This window comes from Mastigoproctus giganteus, chromosome 3 (assembly GCF_048544385.1).
Source record: "Mastigoproctus giganteus isolate SK-2022 chromosome 3, ASM4854438v1, whole genome shotgun sequence".
Lineage (NCBI taxonomy): Eukaryota > Metazoa > Arthropoda > Arachnida > Uropygi > Thelyphonidae > Mastigoproctus > Mastigoproctus giganteus.
Window position 1 is genome coordinate 233,255,441 of NC_143577.1, and position 25,358 is coordinate 233,280,798.

Genomic DNA, 25,358 nt, shown 5'->3' on the forward strand with positions numbered 1-25,358 from the left:
TTTCTGGAGGTACCATAAAAAAAAATAAAAACAATTTGCAGTTTCCAGTTTATTGGGCTTTTCTGTTAGTGAAATATATTATAAACGGGTAGTAAACTCAATCTTATTGCATTTGCATTAATACCAATAGCTGGAATTCTGTGGGTTTTTACATTATTATGGTAAAATGTGTTTTCCCTTCCATGAAATCTTCAATCATATAAAAGACATAAATAAATTTTCAGAATCTTCTCTTCATTCCTATTTTTTAAGCTTTGTAAACTTGTTACTCTGTATCTCACTTGCATGTATCGTATTAGTTTCAATTTGTTTGTGTAATTAACTGCTTATCTTTTTTACTGTTTTAAATTTTACAACCCAAAAAAAAAAAAAACCTCTTGTTTAAAAAAAACGATTAAGTACGTAAGTCGAGAAGTGCCTGTATAAACATACTATGGGTTGTGCATCTTTTGAATCAGCCTCTCTAAAGAGTTGACAAGGACTTTTGGAGCTGAAATGAGGAGCTACATTTTCTCAGAGTATTTTGGAAAACATATTTTGTTAACTAACAAATATCATTTACAACATGCTTTCATATTAATAAATTAATCATACCTTATTTAATAAGTCAGAAATCCAACTGGTAACCCAGTCCTTGAAAGTATTTCCCATTCTGCTACCATAAATTGGTCTGGGAAAAGAGACAGATTTACTGCTTGTTGACATGATATACCTAAATATGAATAACAGGTGATTAAGAATTTTTGCATATAAAGTTTTGTTTTCTAGCATGCATGTAAAAAAAATCTAAAACAGATCATTCATAACTACTTTATCATTGAAAAATAAAAATAAGCCTGATTAATTGCGAGTGCAGACTTAACTAAATATTAAATACTTATTTATGATGTTATTTTATTGTTAGACAGAAACTGAGACAGTAAAACCTTACAAACTTGCCACCAGATAACTTAAGCACCTGGTAACTCAACATCAGCAGCAGGTCCTGAGTGGGAGATACAGTCTGGTTAATTAAAATATCAACCGAAGTTTAACTTGAAGTCATAATTTGGTTCCTATAAATACTAAAACCCAGTTAATTCTAAATTATTTCTCTCCCCTTCTTACTAACTATTGACTATTCATTTCCCCTCCAACATTTAGAGGCAGGCATAAATGATACACTTATTTTAGCCTTTGCAGTTCATTTCTGCAAAAAATAGTTCTTGCTTACAAATATGGCATTGAAATTGCTGGTTGATTAGTTTATAAATTGTTTATAAACAAAGGAAGCACTATTGAGTATGACTTGAATATCTGTATACATTTCCAATCAGAAATTATATACAGATCATAATCAGTGGCTTTGCAGTATGTTCCTAGACCTTCAGCAATTGCCATCATTACTACTTTGCCATTACAAAGAAAAGAACAGAATAACTGAAAATAAAAATCACTCAGATTAAAGATTTAACTTAAATTATTTGTACTGTAAGAAATTGAATATGTTTCTAATGCTTCTAATTTATAAAACTTAGTGCAGTATATTAAAAATGTATTTAGCAGTATAATATCACTTCAGTCATGTCAACGTAAAGATAAATTCCTTTCCCAGTCCACTAAGAATTTCACTGAAAACATTCTTTCAACATTAACATTTTATCTAAAGTGAGGAGTTCCCACCTTGTAATACACATACCACAGTTTGGGAACTTGTGGCATTTCAATTTATACAGAAATATGCAGGAAATAGAATCTTATTACAAAAAAATAAATAAATAAATAAAAAGTAATAATGACTGTATTTTTTTTCGATATGGGAACCTATTTTTGGTGGGAGGTACTATTAAAGCGTTAAAAGGCTGAAAACATCCGTCTACCCTAGTTTAAAATTAAATTTTTAAATTAGTAGCCGAGTGGACCGGAGCGGGAGTGCAGTAGCACACGCTCTTTGAGTAGACTGGGGTTCAAGCCCCTGACTGCTGAATATGGTCAATCTGCCAACCCGCACTGAACCAGCGTGGTAGATTATGATCCATTTCCCTCAACATGAATTGTTGAGGAGGCTTCCATCCTGCAGTGGGTTGATAATGGCTGCACTTTAGTTTTTTTTTTTACTTTATTGTTTGCACTATCAGTACAGCATCTACCAATCAATGTGATTGATGGATACTAACTATGATTTTTATACTAAAGAAAGAACAGCATAACAGTATTCACATGAACAAGTGAACAATTGTTCATTAGCTATTGTGATTTATTTTAAAAGAATATGGAATATTAGTAGGCTAAGCAAAGATAATGTTGTGGGTCTTGTATTAATTATTTTACATAAAGGACTGAGATTTTTTATTTTTTTAACAATAAAACCTGAAATCTTGCAATTAACAAAATCGAATTTTAACATTCTAAAGAACAGCATAAATATACATTTTAAAGCTCTGAAAACTGCTGTTAGTGTGTGTGGATAGCATAGATATATGAGGCATGTCCAAAAAGTAAAGATACAATGCACACAACAATCTTATAAACAAGTGGCAGGGGGTGCCACGACAAATGAGTCATATTAAACCTAGCATTACTTAACATACAACATACCAGTTTAGTTACTGTGAATGTGTTATGTTGTTCAGTACAAGTTAGCAATGATCATATATTGAAAATTCAGTCAAATGTGAGATTCTGTTATTGGCTTTTTAAATGCAAAAAGTATTTGGTCTACCAACATTCATCAGCAATTAGTAGAAACTTATGGGGAAAATGTTATAAATCAGTGGAACAAAGCAAAGTGAAGTCATGCATTCAATGAAAGGAAGACCATCTGTTACCAATGACAGTCTGATTCAAAGTTGACAAAAGAATTCTGAAGGATAGGAGGCAATATCTGACATCTTAAGATAATTTCTTCGCAAAGTTGTGAAACAGCAGCTGAACTACTGCAAATTGTGTGCCACATGGGTACTGAAAGTATTAACTTATACCTGCAAAGAAAAATGAGTGGCAAGTGCATTAATGTTAAATGGGCTAGTAACCAGCAATGAGACTTAAGTTAGCCAGACAATCCCAGAAAGTAAACATCAACAACTATAGTGGAAGCATATAGACCCACCTCGAGCACAGAAAGTAAAACAAACAAACAACAATTTTGCTAAGAAAAAATCACAGATACTATTTTCTGGAACATAAAAGGTGTTTTGAACTAAATGAATTTATGCTGCGAGGAAGAACCATATATTCAGACACATACTGAGAGACTGTGGAAACTGCTACAAGCATCCAGAATAAAAAGTAGGGTGTGATTTACTCTATGAAGGCATTTATTTATTGCACAATAAAGAAATACTCACTCTGCCAGTTGCATGCAAGAACTGGTAATGCAATTTTGTTGGGAAATCTTCATCTACCCACTACATAGCCCGGACGTAGAGCCAAGTGATTACTACCTCTTTTTGCATTTGAAGAAACACATGGCCAGAAAAAAATTAATGACAAACTAAAAATTGAAGTTGCAAATAGTTAAAAGATAAAAATCTAAAAGTAATGCAATACCTAAAAAAAAAATAGAAAAATGCATCCATAGTTATTACATGCACTTAAAGGTCATTGACGATTATGTAAAAAAATAGGGGATATCTGTATTCCTTATTTTTTCAACATTATCATCAATGTAATCTAAATAATTTTTGAATAAAATTTTGTTTCCTGATTTTTTGGAGGATTTGAGTCTTTACTTTTTCAACATGTCTCAAACATTAACTTATAACATATACAGATGATTTTTCACTATTCATAAAATAAAGATAACTGTAACTTGTTTAACTTTGAAGTTCATATTTCCAAGCACCCTACATGTCAAGTTAATCATATTTACTCTACACTGATCTTAAGTAGTGTGACTAGAATAATTTTTAGAAAAGTGACAATTCAAGCAAAGGATAAAACTTCATCAATGCTTACTTTTCATCGGCTAGCAGGTGGTCTCTATTAGCAAAAGTATGCCAAACTGAATAGAATGTATTTTTGATGTGAAAACATCTTTGGTGGCACCTACTAAATTTCGGACTGAAGTAAAACAATTTGGTCATGAAAATGTGGAAATGGGACAAATTACGTCACTTCCTAAATGATGCCAATGCAGTAACGTTGATTCTTGATGTAAAAACATTTTTGGCAGCACTAAATTTAGCGTTGCTGAAAATGTGAAACGGAAATGACACAAATTACATCACTTCCTAAATTATGTTAATGTAGTCACTAATTCAGTAGAGTAAGTAGCAGGCATGAGCATAAAATGTTACACCATTCATACTAAATATTTTGGACTGAAGTTAAACCAATTGGTAACAAAAATGCAAGACAACATTTAGGAAGTATGCAAGATGTCATTTAGGAAGTAGGGGGTGTGAGCTTATGCTCATGCTCACTACTTCCTAAATGAGTGCTAACTCAGTTACTAATATCAATTCAGTTAATATCAATTCGGTAGAGTAGTAAGTAGTAGGTGTGAACATAAAAAAATTACATGTTCATAACTTCGGTTCTAGCTGTTCAATTTTAAAACAGTTCTGATTTAAAGGTGTTTTCACATAAAACATCTTTTGCGCATACAGGGTACACATGCATTTTTTTTTTTTATAAGTGAACAGACAAGCAGTGTATGGAAGCAAACTTCCATTTTAAAATGCAAAATGGCAGTATTTCAGATTTTTAAATGTATAACAGAATCACCTATTCAGGCGATGTTACAAAATTTTAAAAATATTAGCAGTTTAGGCAGAACTGTGGATAGTGGTAAATGTCTCTAATTTGAATACAAGAAAAAGATTAACACTGAGTATTTGATGCATTGTCTTCAGTGAGAGGAGAAAGTCTCCCGATGATTAAAATCAAATGTAGGTAATATATTTTGATTTTATTTCAACTGCTTTGAAACCCAATTGAATTACATCTAATTATCTGATATTTGATAATTATCTTGCCCATAAATTTTTAATATAATAGTTAAAAAATATAACTCTAAGCAGGTATATTATAATACAAATGGCATTTCAATGCATTAAAAAGTAATTTAATGATATGGCACAATCAGTATGCTGTGACTGCACCCTGGAAGTCTTCAGAACCAATAAACAGAACAGATTACAAAAAATTATATGAAAACATTAAATACACTTAAAAGATACATAAGAAATGTTTGAAAAAGTATGATACATTCAAGGAAAATACATTCAAATCTAATTATGAAAGCTAAAAATGTATCAATGCATAAAGGTTTCCTCTTTTAGATCATCTTATTTCATAATCACAGAGCAAGACACAGCTTTAGCTTTGCTTGATTATTTCAATTGTGTATTATATCATATATTTAACAGTAAAGAAATATTTACAGAAAAAATGTAAAGCAAACATATCCAATCATAAGTGGCAATTTGTTAAAAGAGTAGGCTGCTACACATTGAAACATCATTACCTTTGTAATGAGATGTTCCTTCAGTATGTAGCACTTAATCTTGAACAAAGTCTGACATTTCTTGTATACTTTTTAAGTATATTTAGTGTTTCTATGTAATTCCTTACAATCTCTTCTATCTTTCCATTCTGAAAAACAGGAGGCAACCAATTTCCACCTTCATAACAGTTTCTCTGATATCTCAAGTTCATTGCTTGAAGGTCTTAATTTCTGAAGATCTCGTGCAGAGTTGGATTTCGACGTATAGAGTTTGTCTTATCTCGTGTATAATAATTATCATGTGTACATACTAAATAAGATAATTATTAATTGTACTTTATTGAATGACTATTACCAACTTAAATGTAAAGCAACGGAAGCACTGCTTTAACCCTAAGATTGCTGAACCTCCTAAAAGATAAAGTATGTGCAGCAAGGTTATCCGGCAACTGCACACTATGAGCCTCCATGTGTTCACTGCTACTTTCAATGATAAGACTTCTGAAATTAGGCAGTACTTGCACAACCATTAATAAACTTTGTTTGTTTCCAATCTGCATTGAAGATGCCTTTTGACACTCATATCATGGAATTTCTGTGTATTAAATTTTTTTTCTGTAAGCTTCAGCCCAACACATACTCAGCTGTAGTTATAGCTAAAAGTTAAGCATAAAATCTCAGTATGAAAAATATGAAAAAAGACCATATCAACAGCCACACAGATGGAGCTTAAGGTAGACTTACAATGTAAGTCTACCTTAAGCTCCTACTTTTTTTCCTTTTTTTTTTTAACTTCTTGCAACCACCAGCTACAGCTTAATTTGCCCATACACAACAAAAACTCACAATTCCAAGAATATGACCAGTTTGGAATATCAATTTCTACTTTTCTCAAAACACAAAGTGAAGTTTCCAGCAAATTAGCATTTCTCACCATTTAAACTAGTCTCTTTTCTTTTTTTGTTTAATTTATTATTTTCTAATATGCTAGGCATGCAATATACAGTGTTACTTCAATGTTTTACCACATGTATAAAATTTCTTTGTTTCTATAATTATATTTTAATGCATCTTCAAAACACAGCTTAAAGGTGAGTTATACAACCTACTAGATGATTTATTCTGTTTTTACCTTAGTCATCAAATGTAACAAAATTATATTCCTTAAGGTTAAATGTAAATATCAATTTACATTTAGTTTCTGTTTTTGTTTAATTTACAATTTACTAATATGCTAAGGCATGCAATATACAGATGTCATAAAAGTCTGCTGCCATAGCAAATTTTATTTTTCTGTGGCAATGGAAATTAGTTGGTCATACATTAGATGTACAAAATGAATTCCTTCTAATCTTTTATGCATGTATTTGTTTGTCTAAGCTACGAGATTCCTCTCTGAAGTATTCCTCTGGAAATTTTTGTGCATTCTGTTATGATGTTATCTTCTAACTGGCAAAATGAGATTCATTTTGATAAACAGCCAAATTCAAATATTCTCAGAAAAAGAAGTCAAGAGGTGAAAAATAGGAGATTTAAGGAGGCGATTAACACCAGAAACAGACCTTCTGTCTGTCCCCTGCTGTTTTCATACAACTACTCTCTAACTGCACAGGGAAAATGGGGGGAAACAAAACAATCTGCTGGAACCAAAACTGTTTTGATGTAATTTTCTAACATGCTTACAAAATGTTTATCAGACACATATCACCCTTACAAAAAAGAAAAGCAAACAAAGTAAAAACTTTAGCAATCTTGTAGACTCAAAGCATCGTCAACTTAAATGCACTTTACTATACCCCTGAATCTGACCAATCAGCTAGGACATACTAATAAATAAATTTTCTGTTTATACTCTGGAATGGACACAGAGTCAGAGCAGTTTACAAGGTAAAGAGAGAATATAAGAACAGTACCACATATTGCCAGTGCATGAGCTAGAACCATCAATTAGAAAATTGTGTACCACTTTACCTTTGTGTTTGATCACTGAGCTACAGTTGCCTATACTATAATCTCCACTGATCAGTTTGAGAATTGTCATTATCCATGAGTTTGTGGGTAGTAAATGGATGGCCAGTGCTCAAAACAGAAGGAACTGGAAAGTTGCTGGAGAGGCCTTCATCCTGCAGTGGATTGAAAATGGCTGATGATGATGATTAAAGAAGTTGAGGCAGTTTGTGGAGGGCGAAATTTCTCAAACTGAAAGGTGGAATGCAATGTGCTAACATCAAAACTATGGATTGGAATTCAAGTCAATTGAAGGAAGTCTTTAATTTAATATACAGCAGGAAAAGAGCATGTAAAAGAATTGAACCTTGGGAAACTCCAGAATTAGTGAGAAGGTTAGAAGACAGAGAGCATCTACCATTACAGAAGTGACTGGTCAGAGAGAAAACAAGATAAACAATTGCAAAAAGGGGATGGAAATCTCTAAGTTGGGAGCCATAAATCAAACACAATAAAATGACTCAGAAATGTCAAAAGTGGGGAATTTATATTTCAGAATCTTCATGAAATGATCATAAATACAGCATACAGGGTTGTTTCGACATAGTTTTAAGGGTTGACAATTGATGAATTTTTTCCATTACTTTAGAAAGATTAGAGAAAAGTGCAGTAGAATGATAATTGGGCATATGGGAGTTATCGCCATATTTAGGAACTGGCGGGACATGAGCAAATTTACAATAAAGATAAAAATACCAGTGGAATAAGAAAGTGGAAAAAGGTGACTCAAAACCTGAACAAGCTGAGGGGCATACTATAGATGTTGGGAATAAGTAGAGAAATGCTATTAGAACCAAATTATTTCTTAACGTGAAGATTGCTCATGAATTCTTCTAACATCCTTCATCAGAAGACCACAGGAGGCATTGGGTGGAGCATAGTGGGTGTGGTGGGAGGGGTGGTAAAAGACTTTGATACAAAAGAGACAGAAGATAATATGGACGCTAGTAAGTTGACTTTTGCTGATAATGCTATGAAGCTATTAGGTTGTAAGAGAGGTGTGAGTATAGATGGACAGATGTTGCAGCTAATAGCTTTGGCACGAGACCAAAAAAACTATCAACTACATTTTGTACATGGAGTAAAGTCTTCTATTCTTAGCCTCTTCAAAATCAATTATGGATTGATTGATAACACTTTTACAGCTGTTCGAGCTTTAGTGTAGGTAAAAAATGAAACTAGGCTACATTCTTATCTTGAACAGCCATAGGACACTTATCGGAAAACCAAAGTTTCGTATAAGAGATGCGCCTCTAGGGTGGAATGTGAAGACAAAAAAATAATTTTATCCCCACAAGAATAATTTCCCTAAATATGAGGAAACATAGTGATCAGAAGATTTAGAACAGTAATCCAAAAAAAATGGAAAACACAAACAGAAATTATGCAAATAATCCCAATCCTGAAGAAGAAACCATTGCTAAGTTGTGATCTGAGGTGCGTTGGAGACTGCTAACATTCACCGTGTACTTTGAAGAGTTGTTCATGAGAAAAATGAAAAGAGTGTTGGTTGTGTTAGGTCAGGATTGTCTCATATTCTAGTAGATAAATAAACAAGTTATGTAAGGTCATTAGTCATTGAAAAAACTTCAACCATCTGGATCTGCGTAGCTAGAAAAATGAAGCCAGCTGTATTGTGAACATTAACATAACGAAGGAAAATGACTTCGCTATTAGCAAAGTTATACCGGAAAAAGTCTGGTTTCAGAGAAAGGAAGCCAAAGAGTTCAGTGTGATTAGTAGAGTTTGGAGGCAACAGATGAATCTGACAGAATGAGTTAAAGAATTTTTAAGGCTAGAGCCACCAAAAGAGGAGATTAATGCCTAAACAGAAGCACGGATATCTCAAATCCATCAATAGATTTGAGATATCCATGTCATTCAATACTGCTCTGCTCTGTAGTCTCTAATTGCTTACATTGGAGTTCTCATTGGAGACATAATGATATAACAATTCATTTAGACCAACAAATCTTTATACCATCCCTCATGAAGCGATTCAATGGTCTGATTCAAAGCTTGATCCATCTCAACGCTGATAATGTTAAGATGGCACAAAATGTAAGATTTCACTGATGATGTTGAGATGACAGACATGCAACCATCTGCAATTTGCATCACGCTGCATATGCAGTTAAACCTGGCATAAAGAAAAATACTGCTAAGCATAAATAAAATCCTGTAAAACTAGGAAAAACTGTGCCCGGAAGGTCAAATTTTCGTCTCATACGAGATCTAAGTGTAGTTGAGTTGTTACCAGATAAATTGGATTGGTATTCTTACTCTTTCTGTTTGTTATCCTTTTTATTTTTTTCCCCGAGTGAAATAAGCCTCAATGAACAAAACATAGGCTGGAAAATTCAAGTCTTGAACACTTTCTTGGAGAAACCACTGCGCAAAAGCCACACGTGCAGGATAATCTTGGGGGACCAGTAACTGAACCCTTTGGAGATGAAAGGGGTGTAAGGAATCGTCATGCCAGACACGCTGTACACTGCAACAAGACACTCCTAAGGCAGAGGCAACAGCACGTGTGCTGGTAGTAGGATTATTCTGGACGGCATTCAACACACTTTCTTCCATGGCGGGAGTTCGCGTCGAACGTGATCTGCCCGCACTATTCCTGTTACCTCTAAATGACCCATAATCGCACAAATTTTGATGCACACGTGCAAACAAATGGTGGTCTGGTACATGTCTGTCTGGGAAGCGTTCTCCATAAATTCGTTGAGCGGCTCGTCCATTGCCCTCGGCTAATTCATACACTAGGTGCATGTCTGCCAGCTCACAGTTTGTATATTGATGCATGCTCTTCATGCGGCGACTACTGCTTAAATGAGTAAACCAGAAATTTTCCCTCTCGCAAACTGATGAACAGTGCCATCTACCGACTTACGGTGACGTTTCCGGTTATGAGTTCCTATGCGATTCACATTCCTTTAGATGTTACCTACCTCCCCTAAACGTTTGTACCAATATTTTTGAGACACCCTGTATGTATATATATATATATATATATATATATATATATATATATATTTTTTTTTTATGAAAACCCCAAACACAAGAGCTATTAGAACTTTTAGTACTTAGTACCGTGCATGGGTTGGAGGTTGAGATGATGAAATAAGATATTTTTTGACATTAGACTTGAACTTCTGTAGTTTGTAATTTTCAGGAAATACATATGAAGGTTGTTTCAGAAAATGGAATTGAATGAATAAACGAGGAAGAAGAAAAGTTTTTTCTGTGAGTTTGAAGTTGGACAGTAAAAGGATGTTGACTGGGTGCAGCACATGTTTGGAGTGCTTTAAGAGAGAGCAGGAATTATAGAAGTCAATTCAGAAGAACAGTGCCCATGGAAGTAGTATCTATAGAAAAGGCATGCAGCAGAAACAGAACATCTGTGAGACAGAGTGGAGAAACTCTGTTAGAGATGAGTCTTTAATTAACCTAGCTACCCCTTCTGAATGGAATCTAGAAGCCTAAGAGAGGTTTTTGGGGGCACTGCCCCAAAAATCTCTCTCTGCCCTACCATGGGAATAATATTACATGGTAGGGCAGATTTGTGATTTGTACAGAATAAACAGCTATTTGGAAGAAAAGTAACACTGAGAGCGAAAGAGAAAAACCAGTTTTTCAAATTCAGGGTAAGCAATATTTGTAATGTGCTATGCCCAGAGAGATTAGAAGTCATGGTAATTCTCAATAGAGATATATGATCTTGCCTAGAAATCAGCAAGTCATTGAAGATAAGCATAGGAGCAGAAGAATCCATTTTGTTATAAGACAGGAGAGTTTTAAAAGGATTGAAATCAGCTAAGTTATCTTTGGCCCTCTGGAGAATTACCTGGAGATCAGCATGTAAATAATTAGTAGGGTATAGTAAATATATATATATACACACACACACACACACTTTACAGAGCCCACACAGGAAATTCAGGTCTACTACCTACCACTCCAATCTCCTAGCGGTAGTTCTAAATCAGATTAACTTTTCCTTTTCCTAAGGCAACAGATTTTGTTAACACCTAATTAGTGCCTGAATGCCTTAGAAAGTGCCAAAATTATAAAAACATCTCTAGATTGATGGTAAAATGAACATTTAAAAACTAAAATACCAAAAAAGATAAAATTCTGTTTAAAATTAATTATCACTACCACACCGAGAATGAAGTAATGGCAAAAGAACTTCTTGTACATCTGCAGGAAGCCTATTCCAAAGGTGAGAGCCCGAGCTACTTGAATCACTTGTGTCTGTGCAGCCATAGATTTGTAATATTTCTTGAAGAGCATATGAGGAACAGTCCTAAAATACAAAATTATTGCATAAAATGAAATATTCCTAATAGAAAAAATATTCTTTTGTAATTTCTGTTTTTTTAAAATAAAATATTGTAAAGTTTTTTTGTTTTACTTGTACAGTTGCCATTAATAAATAAAATGAAAATGAACCTATCTGAATTTTATGTAGTCGCAAAGAAATATCTATAAAGGAACATATGTATACATGTAAAAGAATTAAATCAGACAATTAAAACAATAACTGTATAATACTGAAAATTATTCAAATTACACATAAAAAAAATATTCATGTAGCAAAAACAAAACAACCCACAATTTTTTTTTCGGACTCCAAACACAAAGGGAATACTGGTATTGATATTGTTATATCTAGCGCAAGGGCTACTAAAGCCATATTGCGCCCAAAAGGTACAGGAGGAGTCTACAAAGCTATGAAAAAGGAAAGTTGTTAAAGAACAGAAGTACTAAATGAGGAAGAAGAAAAGCTACTATCTATCTAAGATAAATATGAATAGATGTGTGTGCTAATTCAGAACAGCAGCCAGGGAAATATCTGTAGAAAAGGCACACAACAGAAACTGAACATCTGAAATGGGGTGATAGGAAATCAAGAGAGTCTTTATGTATGGATATAAATAAATTTCCATTATACTCCAGTATGGCTCCAAGGAACCAGAAGAATTTAACAACTTCATTGTAACACTTTATTGCATCTGACATACCAGTGCAACAACAGAGCATATTTTTCAGTGGAATTGTTAATTGTTATTGTTATTATTTATATATTTAAAAAAGTAAGAGCTTATCTCAATCTTTTGTGTAGAATGCTTTCAGTCAATGTTCTCCAAACGTAATGAATAAAATAAAATAAACGGATAAAATAACTTAATGAATTCTTTCTATGGCCCAATTAAAAGAGCTAGGACTTATAATATTCCTGTACTTTTCGGACAGGTTAAACTTCACAAACCCGGTTTCACAATACACCCAATTGTATCATACAAAAATTCAGCATTTCCACACTTATATAACATCATAAAACCATTTAGACATATGATAAAATTTGGTATAAAAAACTATGACACACTATTTAATAGTATTAAAATGTCAAGCTTGGTGATAATGATAAATTATATTTGTTAGATGTCACTTCCTTGTACACTGATGTAAATGTAGACTATGCTCTCAATGTAGTTTGGGAATTGTTAAACAATGATACCATCACGATAAATCACATTAAATTACCCAAAAAAGAAATTTTCCAATTAATCAAGCTCCTACTTGAAGGAAATTATTTTGCTTTTAAAGACACTATATACAAACAAATTTTTGGATTACCCATGGGTTTGAACCTGAGCAGCCTAATAGCAGAAATCTATCTTGATAATATCAAGCATATACATTTAACATCACTTCTCTCCCGCATTACTTACTATGGGAGATATATTGACGACGTACTTGTTATAATGGATCATGACACCAATCAGGACATTCTACAGGTATTTAACAACATTCATACAAAGGGTACTAGGAAAGTTTTGCAATATGACGCAACAATGAATCACAGGAAGCTGCTTGTTGCTGCATGTTGAGATATGTTCATACGTGCATAGTAGCCGCCGCGCCAAGTCGATGGGCTCAGTTATTCATTAGTATTGAGAGTGTAAAGTGCTTGCGATGGCATCGTGGTCACGAAATGAGATAAGGACAGTTTTGCGGTATAATTTCGTGCGTGGTTTAACCATAGACCAGTGCTTAGAAGAAATGACTCTTGCACTAGATGATGATTGTCCACATCGTACAACGATATTCAGGTGGTATAGAGAATTCCAAAGGGGAAATTTCACTCTGGAGGATTCTGAGAGGCCGGGAAGGCCACGAACGTCAGTTACGGATGAAAACGTTACTGCTGTGAGGAAAATGTTTGATGAAAACAGGCGAGTGACCTACCAACAGATAGAGGATACTTTGGGCCTAAATGCACCAGCAATTCGTTCGATTCTGCAAGATCATTTGCACGTGAAGAAACTTTGTTCTCTCTGGGTGCCGCATCAACTGACTGAAGAGCAGATGACATGACGTGTGACTTGGTGCCGGGAGATGTTAAAAAAGTTTGATAAGGGACAATCTCGGTATGTGAACAACATCGTGACAGGTGACGAGACTTGTCTGTACTATTACGATCTGCCGACCAAGGCTCAAAACAAAGTTTGGGTCTTTGATGATGACGACACACCCGTAATTGTCAGAAAATCCCGATCTGTAAAGAAGAAAATGATAGCTGTATTTTTCAAATCGAGTGGAATTGTGGAACGTGTCGTTTTGGACACGCAGAAGACAGTCACAGCTAAGTGGTATACTGAACAATGCCTGCCTAAAGTCATTGGATCTATGAAGAACCTGCGGCCAAAGTCAAGAATGGACACCTGGTACCTCCATCACGAAAATGCTCCAGCTCACCGCGCCAAAGCCTGTGCCGAATATTTGACCACAACAGGACTGAAACTTCTCGAGCACCCTCCCTACAGTCCAGACCTTGCTCCCTGCGAAAGTCAAGAATGGACACCTGGTACCTCCATCACGAAAATGCTCCAGCTCACCGCGCCAAAGCCTGCACCGAATATTTGACCACGACAGGACTGAAACTTCTCGAGCACCCTCCCTACAGTCCAGACCTTGCTCCCTGCGACTTTGCACTGTTCCCGCATGTGAAAATGAAGCTAAAAGGGAGGCGGTTTTCCAGTGATGAGGACCTTCTACGGGCTTGGGACAACGAGTGTGCTTTACTCCCTAGTGAAACTTGGCAGAACTGGTTTAAAGATTGGTTTCGGAGGATGGAGAGGTGTATTGAATGTAGAGGAAATTACTTTGAAAAAATTAAATAAACAAAGCTGCATTGCAAAACTTTCCTAGTACCCTTTGTACAAGACTACATTTTACATTGGAGGAAGAACATATAGAAACAAAAGCTCTAAATTTCTTAAATTTCACTCTTACACGAGACATGCAAAAAATACAATTTAGCATTTACCAAAAACCCACCAACACGGGGATGCACCTGCATTATCGACGAGGAATATTACAACGAGGAATATCGACGAGGAATATTACAACTTTCTGAAAGTGATAAAGTCCAAGAAACCTATAGGGAAACAGAAATCCAAAGAAGAAAAAATTAGTCAAGAAACACTTGTCATGATGAACCAAAGACAACAAATGAAGAGCAAGAAAAACACTGACAGGGAGAAAATTGAGTATACTGAGTTATGCAAAGCCATTAGAAAAAGACTCAGAGAGGACATAAGAAGATTTAACACAAGAAAAGTAGAACACGCATTAAGGGAAAACAAAGGATTTAAATCAGCAGCCATGAGCAGTAATACAGAAAGACAAATGATACTGAAACTGAAGAATAGCGATGGTGTACTTATAAACAGCAGAGAAGGCATAATTCAAATAGCAGAAGACTACTATAGAGAATTATACAAGGAGCGAGGGAATGATACCAGCAGTGGGGAACATGGATTGCAAAGTAGAAACACATACGACATACCCGATATTCTTCCTGATGAGGTTGAACATGCATTGAAGAAAATGAAGAATCGGAAAGCCCCGGGGGAAGATGAAGTTACTGTAGAGTTGTTAAAATTGGGAGGAAGAGACATAACACAAAAACTGGCAAGGCTCTTCACAAAGTGCATTAGAAGAGGTGTGATGCCTAAACAGTGGAATAATGCAATCATAGTTTTGCTGCATAAGAAAGGAGATAAATCAGAAATTGGAAATTATAGACCAATTAGCTTGTTATCCCATATCTACAAGTTGTTCACAAGGGTCATTACTAACAGATTAGAAAGAATACTTGATGAGAATCAACCGAAAGAGCAAGCTGGCTTTAGGACAGGATTCTCAACTATGGATCACCTTCACGTAATATCACAGCTAATGGAGAAAGCAAATGAATATAAAACACCATTATGCCTGGCATTTGTGGATTATGAAAAGGCATTTGACTCCGTACAGCATAAGGCAATGTTTCGGGCATTGGAAAGACAAGGCATAGATACTCCATATATTATGATTTTGAAGAAAATATATGAGAGTGCTACATCCTTTATTAGACTAGACAAAAACAGTAGCAAATTTAAAATCGAGAAAGGAGTTCGACAAGGAGACACAATATCTCCGAAGCTGTTTACTGCTGCCCTTGAGGAAGCTTTCAGAAGATTAGACTGGTCGCAGAAAGGAGTCAATGTGAACGGAGAGTACCTAAACCATTTACGATTTGCAGATGACATTGTGGTCATAAGCCACGATCCCAAAGAATTAGAGGAAAACCTTAATCAGTTATGCACAGTTAGTAAGGATTTTGGACTAAAGATGAATATGGCTAAAACAAAAGTAATGATGAACAAGTATGCCACGGAAAGGGAAATAATGATTGAAGGAGCAGTAATTGAAAAGGTGGAGTCATATACTTATCTGGGACAAGTTATTAGCTGTAATAATGATAAATGGCTGGAAGTCAAGAGAAGAATAAATTTTGGATGGATAGCATTCAGGAAATATAGTAACATACTGAAGAGCAATATCCCAGTTTGTCTGAAACGTAAAATAATGAACCAATGTATACTCCCCACCATGACTTATGGAAGTGAAACTTGGGCACTCACCAAAAGAATGGAAGAGAAGCTAAGAACTACACAGCGAAGAATGGAACGAATTATATTGGGAATCAGACTGTTAGATCAGAAGAGAAACACATGGATTAGGCAGCAAACTCAAGTAAAGGACATTCTTATCAAAACTAAAGAACAAAAATGGTCTTGGGCAGGACACATAGCTCGAAGACATGATGACAGATGGACTAAGAAAATAACAGAATGGTACCCAAGAGGAGCTAAAGAAAACCTGGAAGACAAAGGCGGAGATGGATAGATGAAATTCATGAGTTTTTGAGTAGTAAATGGATGGCCAGTGCTCAAAACAGAAGGAACTGGAAAGTTGCTGGAGAGGCCTTCATCCTGCAGTGGATTGAAAGTGGCTGATGATGATGATGAAAAACCCACCAACACGGGACTGCAGCTGCATTATAAAATTTATCATCCATTTACTTATAAGAGGTCCATAATATTTAACCAGTTCTTTAACGCATACAAATATTCTACTTTTGAAACCACCTTACACTTAGAAATTGATACACTAACCAACACGGTTTTAAACAGAGGCTATCCACTCTTCATTACAAATCAAATCATATTACAATCTAAAAATAAGAAAGAAAATATGATACCTATTAATAAAACCAATAAGAAACACTATTTCTACTATACATTGAATGGTACAACTCAATAAACTCTTTAAAAATACAGAATTAAAAATTATAGCCAGGCCTATGCAGAAGCTCCATAATACATTAAAAAATCACACAGTTCTTCCTTCTTGCTTGGTACAGGTAAATGATCTTGTATACCAGATTTCTTGTAATCAGTGCGATTGATCGTATGAAGGGTTGATTCAGTGTACTCTAGATTCATGCATCAGGCAACACACCACTTCAGTCCGCACATCGTGCGCAATTGTGTCGGAATTGACCTTTCATGCCATCAATGAAGGTCATGCATTCCTATTCAATGAATGCAAAAATTTTAAGCATACAACATAATTACATTAAATTATTGATTGCTGGAATGAAATTAAATGAAACTAAATAAAAATTCTATCAATGTGCGACATCCTTACCTAATTTCAGATTTCTGGTCTTTTTTATGCATGCATCAATACAAATAATCTTCCATTTAAGATGGTCCTTGAGGCTGTCACAGACATTCTCTCAGATATGCCAAACAAGCTGTACTTGCTACCTAGGAGTCTAAGACGCTGATGGAACTGATATTCGGGTGACACTCAAGTCAAGTGGACCCAATTTCGGCAAAGTCCGGACAGTCTGTGACAGCCAAATCCTCTGCTTGCACCTTCACAATGGTGGGACTGTTAGTAATCCTGGGTATAACCTCCATGCACAAGTACATGGTGGGTGACCACCCAGGTGTGAACCAACGTAAGCAGGGGTCGAGGTGTGGTGCCCACACCCACATGGAGGAATGCCACCCCTCTATGTTACTAGACAGTACTAGGTGGTAGATGACTCTCATCAACCAGTGCAATACCACCACTTTTCTTATTGGAGACTTGAAGTGGTGGAACCCATGTTTAGTCTTTAGAGCTAAGTTCTGGTCAACCCTTCCCCATCTCTTCCATCATGCAGTATGATTGACGACTTTTGAGGTTACGATGAACATCGTGGCGAGATCCAATATTCCTTACATTTCGAGGGTACAGCTCTAAAACAGAGTTCGCAGGCCGGCCGCTAGTTAGTACACCGGACCGAACCTATTGGTAACTCTCTAGGAGGCTTCCGGATCAACTAGTGTATAATCTTGCTACCTCTACTCTGCCAGATAGTGACTGGAGGGAGTCCGAGTAATGTGTATGCGGGGAGCATTGTCAAGGCCACGTTATGTCAAAGATCTGGGTATATTCTTACCATGTGTACGCCATATCCAAAAATTTCATTACTTCATACAGCATGTCCCACGCTCTTTTTCTTACTATTGAATACACCATGAATTATCAAACTAATAGAGCAAGCTTATCTGCAAAAAGATCTAAACCTCCCAAACACTTCCTAATTCATTTCAAAAATATACATGGTCTCAATTCTAATCTCAACAATGTCCATTTCCACTTGCAGTCTGCCAAACCCCATGTACTTTTTCTATCAGAATCTCAGTTATCGGTTGATTCAACTACTGCTCATCTCAGATGCCCAAATTATTCGCTGTATGTTTCCTTTCACCTCAAAGGTGGTACTTGTGTGCATATGTCCGTTCTGATATTCCCTGTCAGACACTTGGCAATTTGGAATCTCCTCTCTTTGATCTTCTCTGGCTTAAAATCTCTCTACCTCATTGTGTCAAATTCATCTGTTGTCTCTACCGTTCTCCCAACTCCACTAATCACTTTGAGCTCTTTGACTTCCTCTCTTTGCAACTTGACTTTCTCCAGTCCAACTTTCCTAACAGTGAGGTAATTTTCCTTAGTGATTTTAATGTTCACAACTCCAACTGGCTTCCATTTTCTAGTCACACTGACCCAGCTGGTCGAGATGCTGAGGCTTTTGCAATTACTAATGACCTTGCACAGATTGTTCATTTACCTATAAGGATACCAGACAATCCTAAACATACAGCCAACACGCTTGATCTTTTTCTCACAAACAACCCTTCTAAGTAAATGGTCAAAGTGAGAGGTCCTTTAGATCACAACTTGGTGATTGTCTCTTCTCCTATGGTACCTTTATCTCATGGCTATTCCCAACCTCATGTTGTTTGCCATTACAAGAATGTAAATGGGTTGACCTGCGAGATTTCTTTTCTTCTTTTCCTTGGTCAGATTACTGTTTCAAAACTTCTGATGTCAACATTTACTCAGATCGTGTCAGCAAAATTATTCTTTCAGGAATGCAATCCTTTGTCCCACACTCCACTTTAAAATCTCGTCCTTTATCTAAACCTTGGTTTTCCAAAAAATGTGCTAAGGCTGTTCAAGAGAAGAATGTTGCTTATCGTAATTGGCTTGTTTCTAATTCTTCAGTTTCATTTTCTGCCTACACCAAAGCTCGCAACAATTGTAAAGAATTATTAATCAGTCTAAACTAGAGTTCGAACAGGCTAAGAGTAGAAAACTTGCTTCTTGCCCTAATCGTAGCCGAGCATTCTGGTCTCTTGCCAAAGCTATTGGCCGCAACTTTTGCCCATCTCTGCTCCCACCTCTGTCCAAACCAGATGGTTCTGTTGTCACTTCAGCCAAGGATAAAGCTGACCTGCTAGCATCCCATTTTTCTTCCAACTCATGTATTAATGATCTTGGTAAAACACCTCCCACCATTCCCAACACGCTCCATTCAATGCCTCCTGTGGTCTTCCATCAAAAGGATGTCAAGGATTTTGACGAATCTTGATGCTAAGAAAGCTGCAGGTCCCGATGGTATTTCTCCACTTGTTCTCAAAACCTGTGCTCCTGAACTTACTCCTATTCTTTGCTGCCTTTTTTCATTTTCTTATTCCAAAGGTGTTTTTCCGTCTGCTTGGAAATTTGCTCATATCCAGCCAGTTCCTAAAGAGGGTGACAAATCCCTCCCATCCAATTATCGTCCCATTGCAATTACTTTTTTTTTTTTTTTTTTTGGGAGTTGTTGGCGCATCGGCTTCTGTGGCCATAGTGCACCTCCCAAGGTTTTTGCAGTACTTTGATCCAAGCCCGAGGCGGGATTCGAACCCACGACCTTTGGGTTGCCAGGCAGGCACCTTACCCACCTGGCTAGCCCGGTCGGCGCAATTACTTCTACTCTTTCTAAAGTAATGGAGAAATCAATTAACCGCCAACTTTTAAACTACCTAGAAACCTTCCGTCTGATCAACAATCGCTAGTATGGATTCCGTCAGTGTCGATCCACTGATGATTTTCTGGCTTATGTTACCCATTTATGGACTAATTCAATGGAAAGGTTCGGTGAAACACAAGTAGTTGCTCTTGACATCTCAAAGGCTTTCAATCGTGTTTGGCATAAAGGTCTTCTAAACAAGCTTCCATCTTATGGTTTGCCAACTGTTTTTTGTAATTGGTTATCCAGTTTTCTCTCTGATCGCTCACTGAGGGTGATGGTAGATGGCTCTCTGTCTTCTAACTTCTCCACTAATGCCGGTGTCCCTGAAGGCTCATTTCTTTCCCCCACTCTTTTCCTCTTGTATATTAATGACCTTCTTCCATTGATTGGAAATCCTATCCATGGTTTTGCCGATGATAGCACATTGCATTCCACTTTCCATTTTGAGAAACCTTGCCTTGCTCAATCAGCTTCAACTTCTTGAAAATCTGCTACCAATTCTTTAAATGCCGATCTTCGGGTAATTCTCCAGTGGGGCAAAGACAACTTAGTTGATTTCAACCCTTCTAAAACTCAGTCTTGTATTATATCTCGCAAAAAGGATTCTTCTGCTGCTATGCTTATATTTGGTGACACTCCGATTTCTAGGCAAAATATATCTCTTTTGGGGATTACCCTGACTTCTAATCTCTCTTGGCACAAGCACATTACAAATATTGCTTCCTCTGCATCTAAAAAACTTTCTCTTTTCTCTTTCACTCTCGGCGTTATTTTTCTTCCAAACATCTGCTAACTCTAAATAAATTGCAAATCCACCCTACCATGGAATATTGTTCCCACATCTGGGGTGGTATCCCCAAAACTTCTCTCAGGCTTCTTGATTCCATTCAGAAGAGGGCAGTTAGGTTAATTAATAATTCATCTCTAACAGAGTCTCTCCACTCGTGTCATAGACGAACTGTTTCTGCTGCATCCCTTTTCTACAGATACTTCCATGGGCAGTGTTCTTCTGAATTGACTTCTATAATTCCCACTCACTCTTTCAAAACAGTCCGAACACGTGCAGCCACCAGCCAACATCCATTTACTGTCCAACTTCAAACTCACAGAACCAACTTTTCATCTTCCTCGTTTATTAATTCAACTGCCGTTTTCTGGAACAACCTTCCTTCATACGTATTTCCTGAAAATTACAGTCTACAGAAGTTCAAGTCCAATGTCAACAAATATCTTCTTTCGTCTTCTCAACCTCCAACCCAAGCACGGTACTAAGTACTATAGGTTTTAATACCTCTCGTGTTTGGGGTTTACATAAAAAAAAAGAGCCTAAGGCCGACCAGGCTAGCCAGGTGGGTAAAGTGCCTGTCTGGCAACCCAAAGGTTGTGGATTAGAATCCCACCTAGGACTTGGATCAGAGTAAAATGCAAAATCTTTGGGAGGTGCATATTGGCTACAGAAGCTGATGCACCAACAACAAAAAAAAAAAAAAAAAAAAAAGAGCCTAACATACACACACACACTTTGCGATATATCCATCCTGTGAATAAGGCGATAGGTCGAAAAGCATTGTCTGCTTAAGGAAAGGAAAAGCTGTGAATGTCATTTAATTTGTGTGTTCATCCAAATTTTTAATCACAATTTTAATTTTTATTGTGATTTTAATTATTTATTCTCGTAAGCAGTTTTCCGATTTTAATTATTTATTCTGACATATAATGTCTTCTCACACTCATAGTCTTGCTGAGATGGTTTGATGTGTTTTGGGGTTGCATGCAGGCTTTCAGTTTTCAATTCCGTTGCGCCTCAAATCCGTCATATTTCTATGAGTGAAAGAATTCATTAAGTTATTTTATCTGTTCATTTTATTTTATTCGTTGCATTTGGAGAGCATTGACTGGAAGCATTCTATGCAAAAGATTAAGGTAATCTCTTACTCTATTGTAGTTTTATTAATGCTCTGTGTAACAAAATAAAAATAAATTTTCGCATTATGAATCCAGAGCACGTAGGCCTGTTTTATTATGAATCTCTTACTCTTTTAAATATATTGTAATAACATAGAAGTTATTGAGCCTTGTAGCTCTGTGTTTTTACTATTATTATTTATATTTTTTTTTTTTTTTTTTTTTTATGAGAACCCCAAACACGAGAGGTATTAAACCTATAGTACTTAGTACCGTGCTTGGGTTGGAGGTTGAGAAGACGAAAGAAGATATTTGTTGATATTGGACTTGAACTTCTGTAGATTGTAATTTTCGGGAAATACATATGAAGGAAGGTTGTTCCAGAAAACGGCAGTTGAATGAATAAATGAGGAAGATGAAAAGTTGGTTCTGTGGGTTTGAAGTTGGACAGTAAATGGATGTTGGCTGGTGGCGGCACGTGTTTGGACTATTTTGAAAGAGAGAGCGGGAATTATAGAGGCCAATTCAGAAGAACAGTGCCCATGGAAGTATCTGTAGAAGAGGCATGCAGCAGAAACAGTGCGTCTATGAGACAGCGAGTGGAGAGACTCTGTTAGAGATGAATCATTAATTAACCGAACTGCCCTCTTCTGAATGGAATCAAGAAGCCTGAGAGAGGTTTTGGGGGCACCACCCCAGATGTGGGAACAATATTCCATGGCAGGGCGGATTTGCGATTTATACAGAGTGAGCAGCTGTTTGGGAGAAAAGTAACGCCGAGAGCGAAAGAGAAAACCAAGTTTTTTAGATGCAGAGGAAGCAATATTTGTAATGTGCTTGTGCCAAGAGAGATTAGAAGTCAGGGTAATCCCCAAAAGAGATATATCATTTTGCCTAGAAATCGGAGTGTCACTAAAGATAAGCATAGGAGCAGAAGAATCCTTTTTGCGAGATATAAGACAAGATTGAGTTTTAGAAGGGTTGAAATCAACTAAGTTGTCTTTGCCCCACTGGAGAATTACCTGAAGATCGGCATTTAAGGAATTGGCAGCAGATTTTCGAGAACTTAAAGCTGATTGAGCTGGACAAGGTTTCTCAAAATGGAAAGTTGAATGCAATGTGCTATCATCGGCAAAACTATGGATAGGATTTCCAGTCAATGGAAGAAGGTCATTGATATACAAGAGGAAAAGAGTGGGGGAAAGAACTGAACCTTGGGGGACACCGGCATTAGTGGAGAAGTTAGAAGACAGAGAGCCATCTACCATCACCCTCAGTGAGCGATCAGAGAGAAAACTGGATAACCAATTACTAAAAACAGTTGGCAAACCATAAGATGGAAGCTTGTTTAGAAGACCTTTATGCCAAACACGATCAAAAGCCTTTGAGATGTCAAGAGCAACTACTTGTGTTTCACCGAACCTTTCCATTGAATTAGTCCATAAATGGGTAACATAAGCCAGAATATCACCAGTGGATCGACACTGACGGAATCCATACTGGCGATCGTTGATCAGACGGAAAGTTTCTAGGTAGTTTAAGAGTTGGCGGTTAATTGATTTCTCCATTACTTTAGAAAGAGTAGAAGTAATTGCAATGGGACGATAATTGGATGGGAGGGATTTGTCACCCTTTTTAGGAACTGGCTGGATATGAGCAAATTTCCAAGCAGAAGGAAAAACACCTTTGGAATAAGAAAGTGAAAAAAGGCGGCAAAGAATAGGAGTAAGTTCAGGAGCACAGGTTTTGAGAACAAGTGGAGAAATACCATCAGGACCTGGAGCTTTCTTAGCATCAAGATTCATCAAAATCCTTCTGATATCCTTTTGACGGAAGACCACAGGAGGCATTGAATGGAGCGTGTTAGGAATGGTGGGAGGTGTTTTACCAAGATCATTAATACATGAGCTCAAAGAAAAATGGGATGCTAGCAGGTCAGCTTTATCCTTGGCTGAAGTGACAACAGAACCATCTGGTTTGGACAGAGGTGGGAGCAGAGATGGGCAAAAGTTGCGGCCAATAGCTTTGGCAAGAGACCAGAATGCTCGGCTACCATTAGGGCAAGAAGCAAGTTTTCTACTCTTAGCCTGTTCAAACTCTAGTTTGGACTGATTAATAACTGCTTTACAATTGTTGCGAGCTTTGGTGTAGGCAGAAAATGAAACTGAAGAATTAGAAACAAGCCAATTACGATATGCAACGTTCTTCTCTTGGACAGCCTTAGCACATTTATTGGAAAACCAAGGTTTAGATAAAGGACGAGATTTTAAAGTGGAGTGTGGGATAAAGGATTCCATTCCTGCAAGAATAATTTCACTGACATGATCTGAGCAAACGTTGACATCAGAAGTTTTGAAACAGTAATCAGACCAAGGAAAAGAAGAAAAGAAGTTTCGCAGGTCATCCCATTTTGCATTCTTGTAATGCCAAACAATACGAGGTTGGGAATAGCCATGAGATAAAGGTTCCATTGGAGAAGAGGCAATCACCAAGTTGTGATCTGAAGTGCCTAAAGGACCTCTCACTTCAACCTTGTACTTAGAAGGGTTGTTTGTGAGAAAAAGATCAAGCGTATTGGCTGTATGATTAGGATTGTCTGGTATTCTTGTAGGTAAATGAACAATCTGTGCTAGGTCATTAGTAATTGCAAAAGCCTCAGCATCTCGACCTGCTGGGTCGGTGTGACTAGAAAACGGAAGCCAGCTGGAGTTGTGAACGTTAAAATCACCAAGGAAAATTACCTCACTGTTAGGAAAGTTGGACTGGAGAAAGTCAAGTTGCAAAGAGAGGAAGTCAAAGAGCTCCAAGTGATTAGCGGAGTTGGGAGAACGGTAGAGACAACAGATGAATTTTACACAATGAGGTAGAGAGATTTTAAGCCAGAGAAGATCAAAGAGAGGAGATTCCAAATTGCCAAGTCTCTGACAGGGAATATCAGAACGGACATATGCACAAGTACCACCTTTGAGGCGAAAGGAATCATACAGCAAATAATTTGGACATCTGAGATGAGCAGTAGTTGAATCAACTGATAACTGAGATTCAGTTAGAAAAAGTACATGGGGTTTGGAAGACTGCAAGTGGAAATGGACATCGTTGAGATTAGAATTGAGACCACGTATATTTGTGAAATGAATTAGGAAGTCCTTGGGAGGTTTAGATCTTTTCGCAGATAAGCTTGCTCTATTATTTTGACAATTCATGGTGTATTCAATAGTAAGAAAAAGTGGGTGGGACATGCTGTATGAAGTAATGAAATTT

General features: G+C 36.6%; 1 protein-coding gene across 1 annotated transcript in view; it reads right to left on the reverse strand.

Annotated features, from left to right (window-relative positions):
- mei-41 (ATR serine/threonine kinase meiotic 41) overlaps window positions 1-25,358 on the reverse strand; it is a 245,650-nt gene that overhangs the window by 159,345 nt on the left and 60,947 nt on the right. Inside the window, exons 18-19 of the mRNA XM_090370340.1 lie at window positions 11,605-11,747; window positions 595-712 (exon numbers count right to left, since the gene is read on the reverse strand). Coding sequence (XP_090226466.1) covers window positions 595-712; window positions 11,605-11,747 — 261 coding nt within the window. The remainder of the gene's footprint in view (window positions 1-594; window positions 713-11,604; window positions 11,748-25,358) is intronic.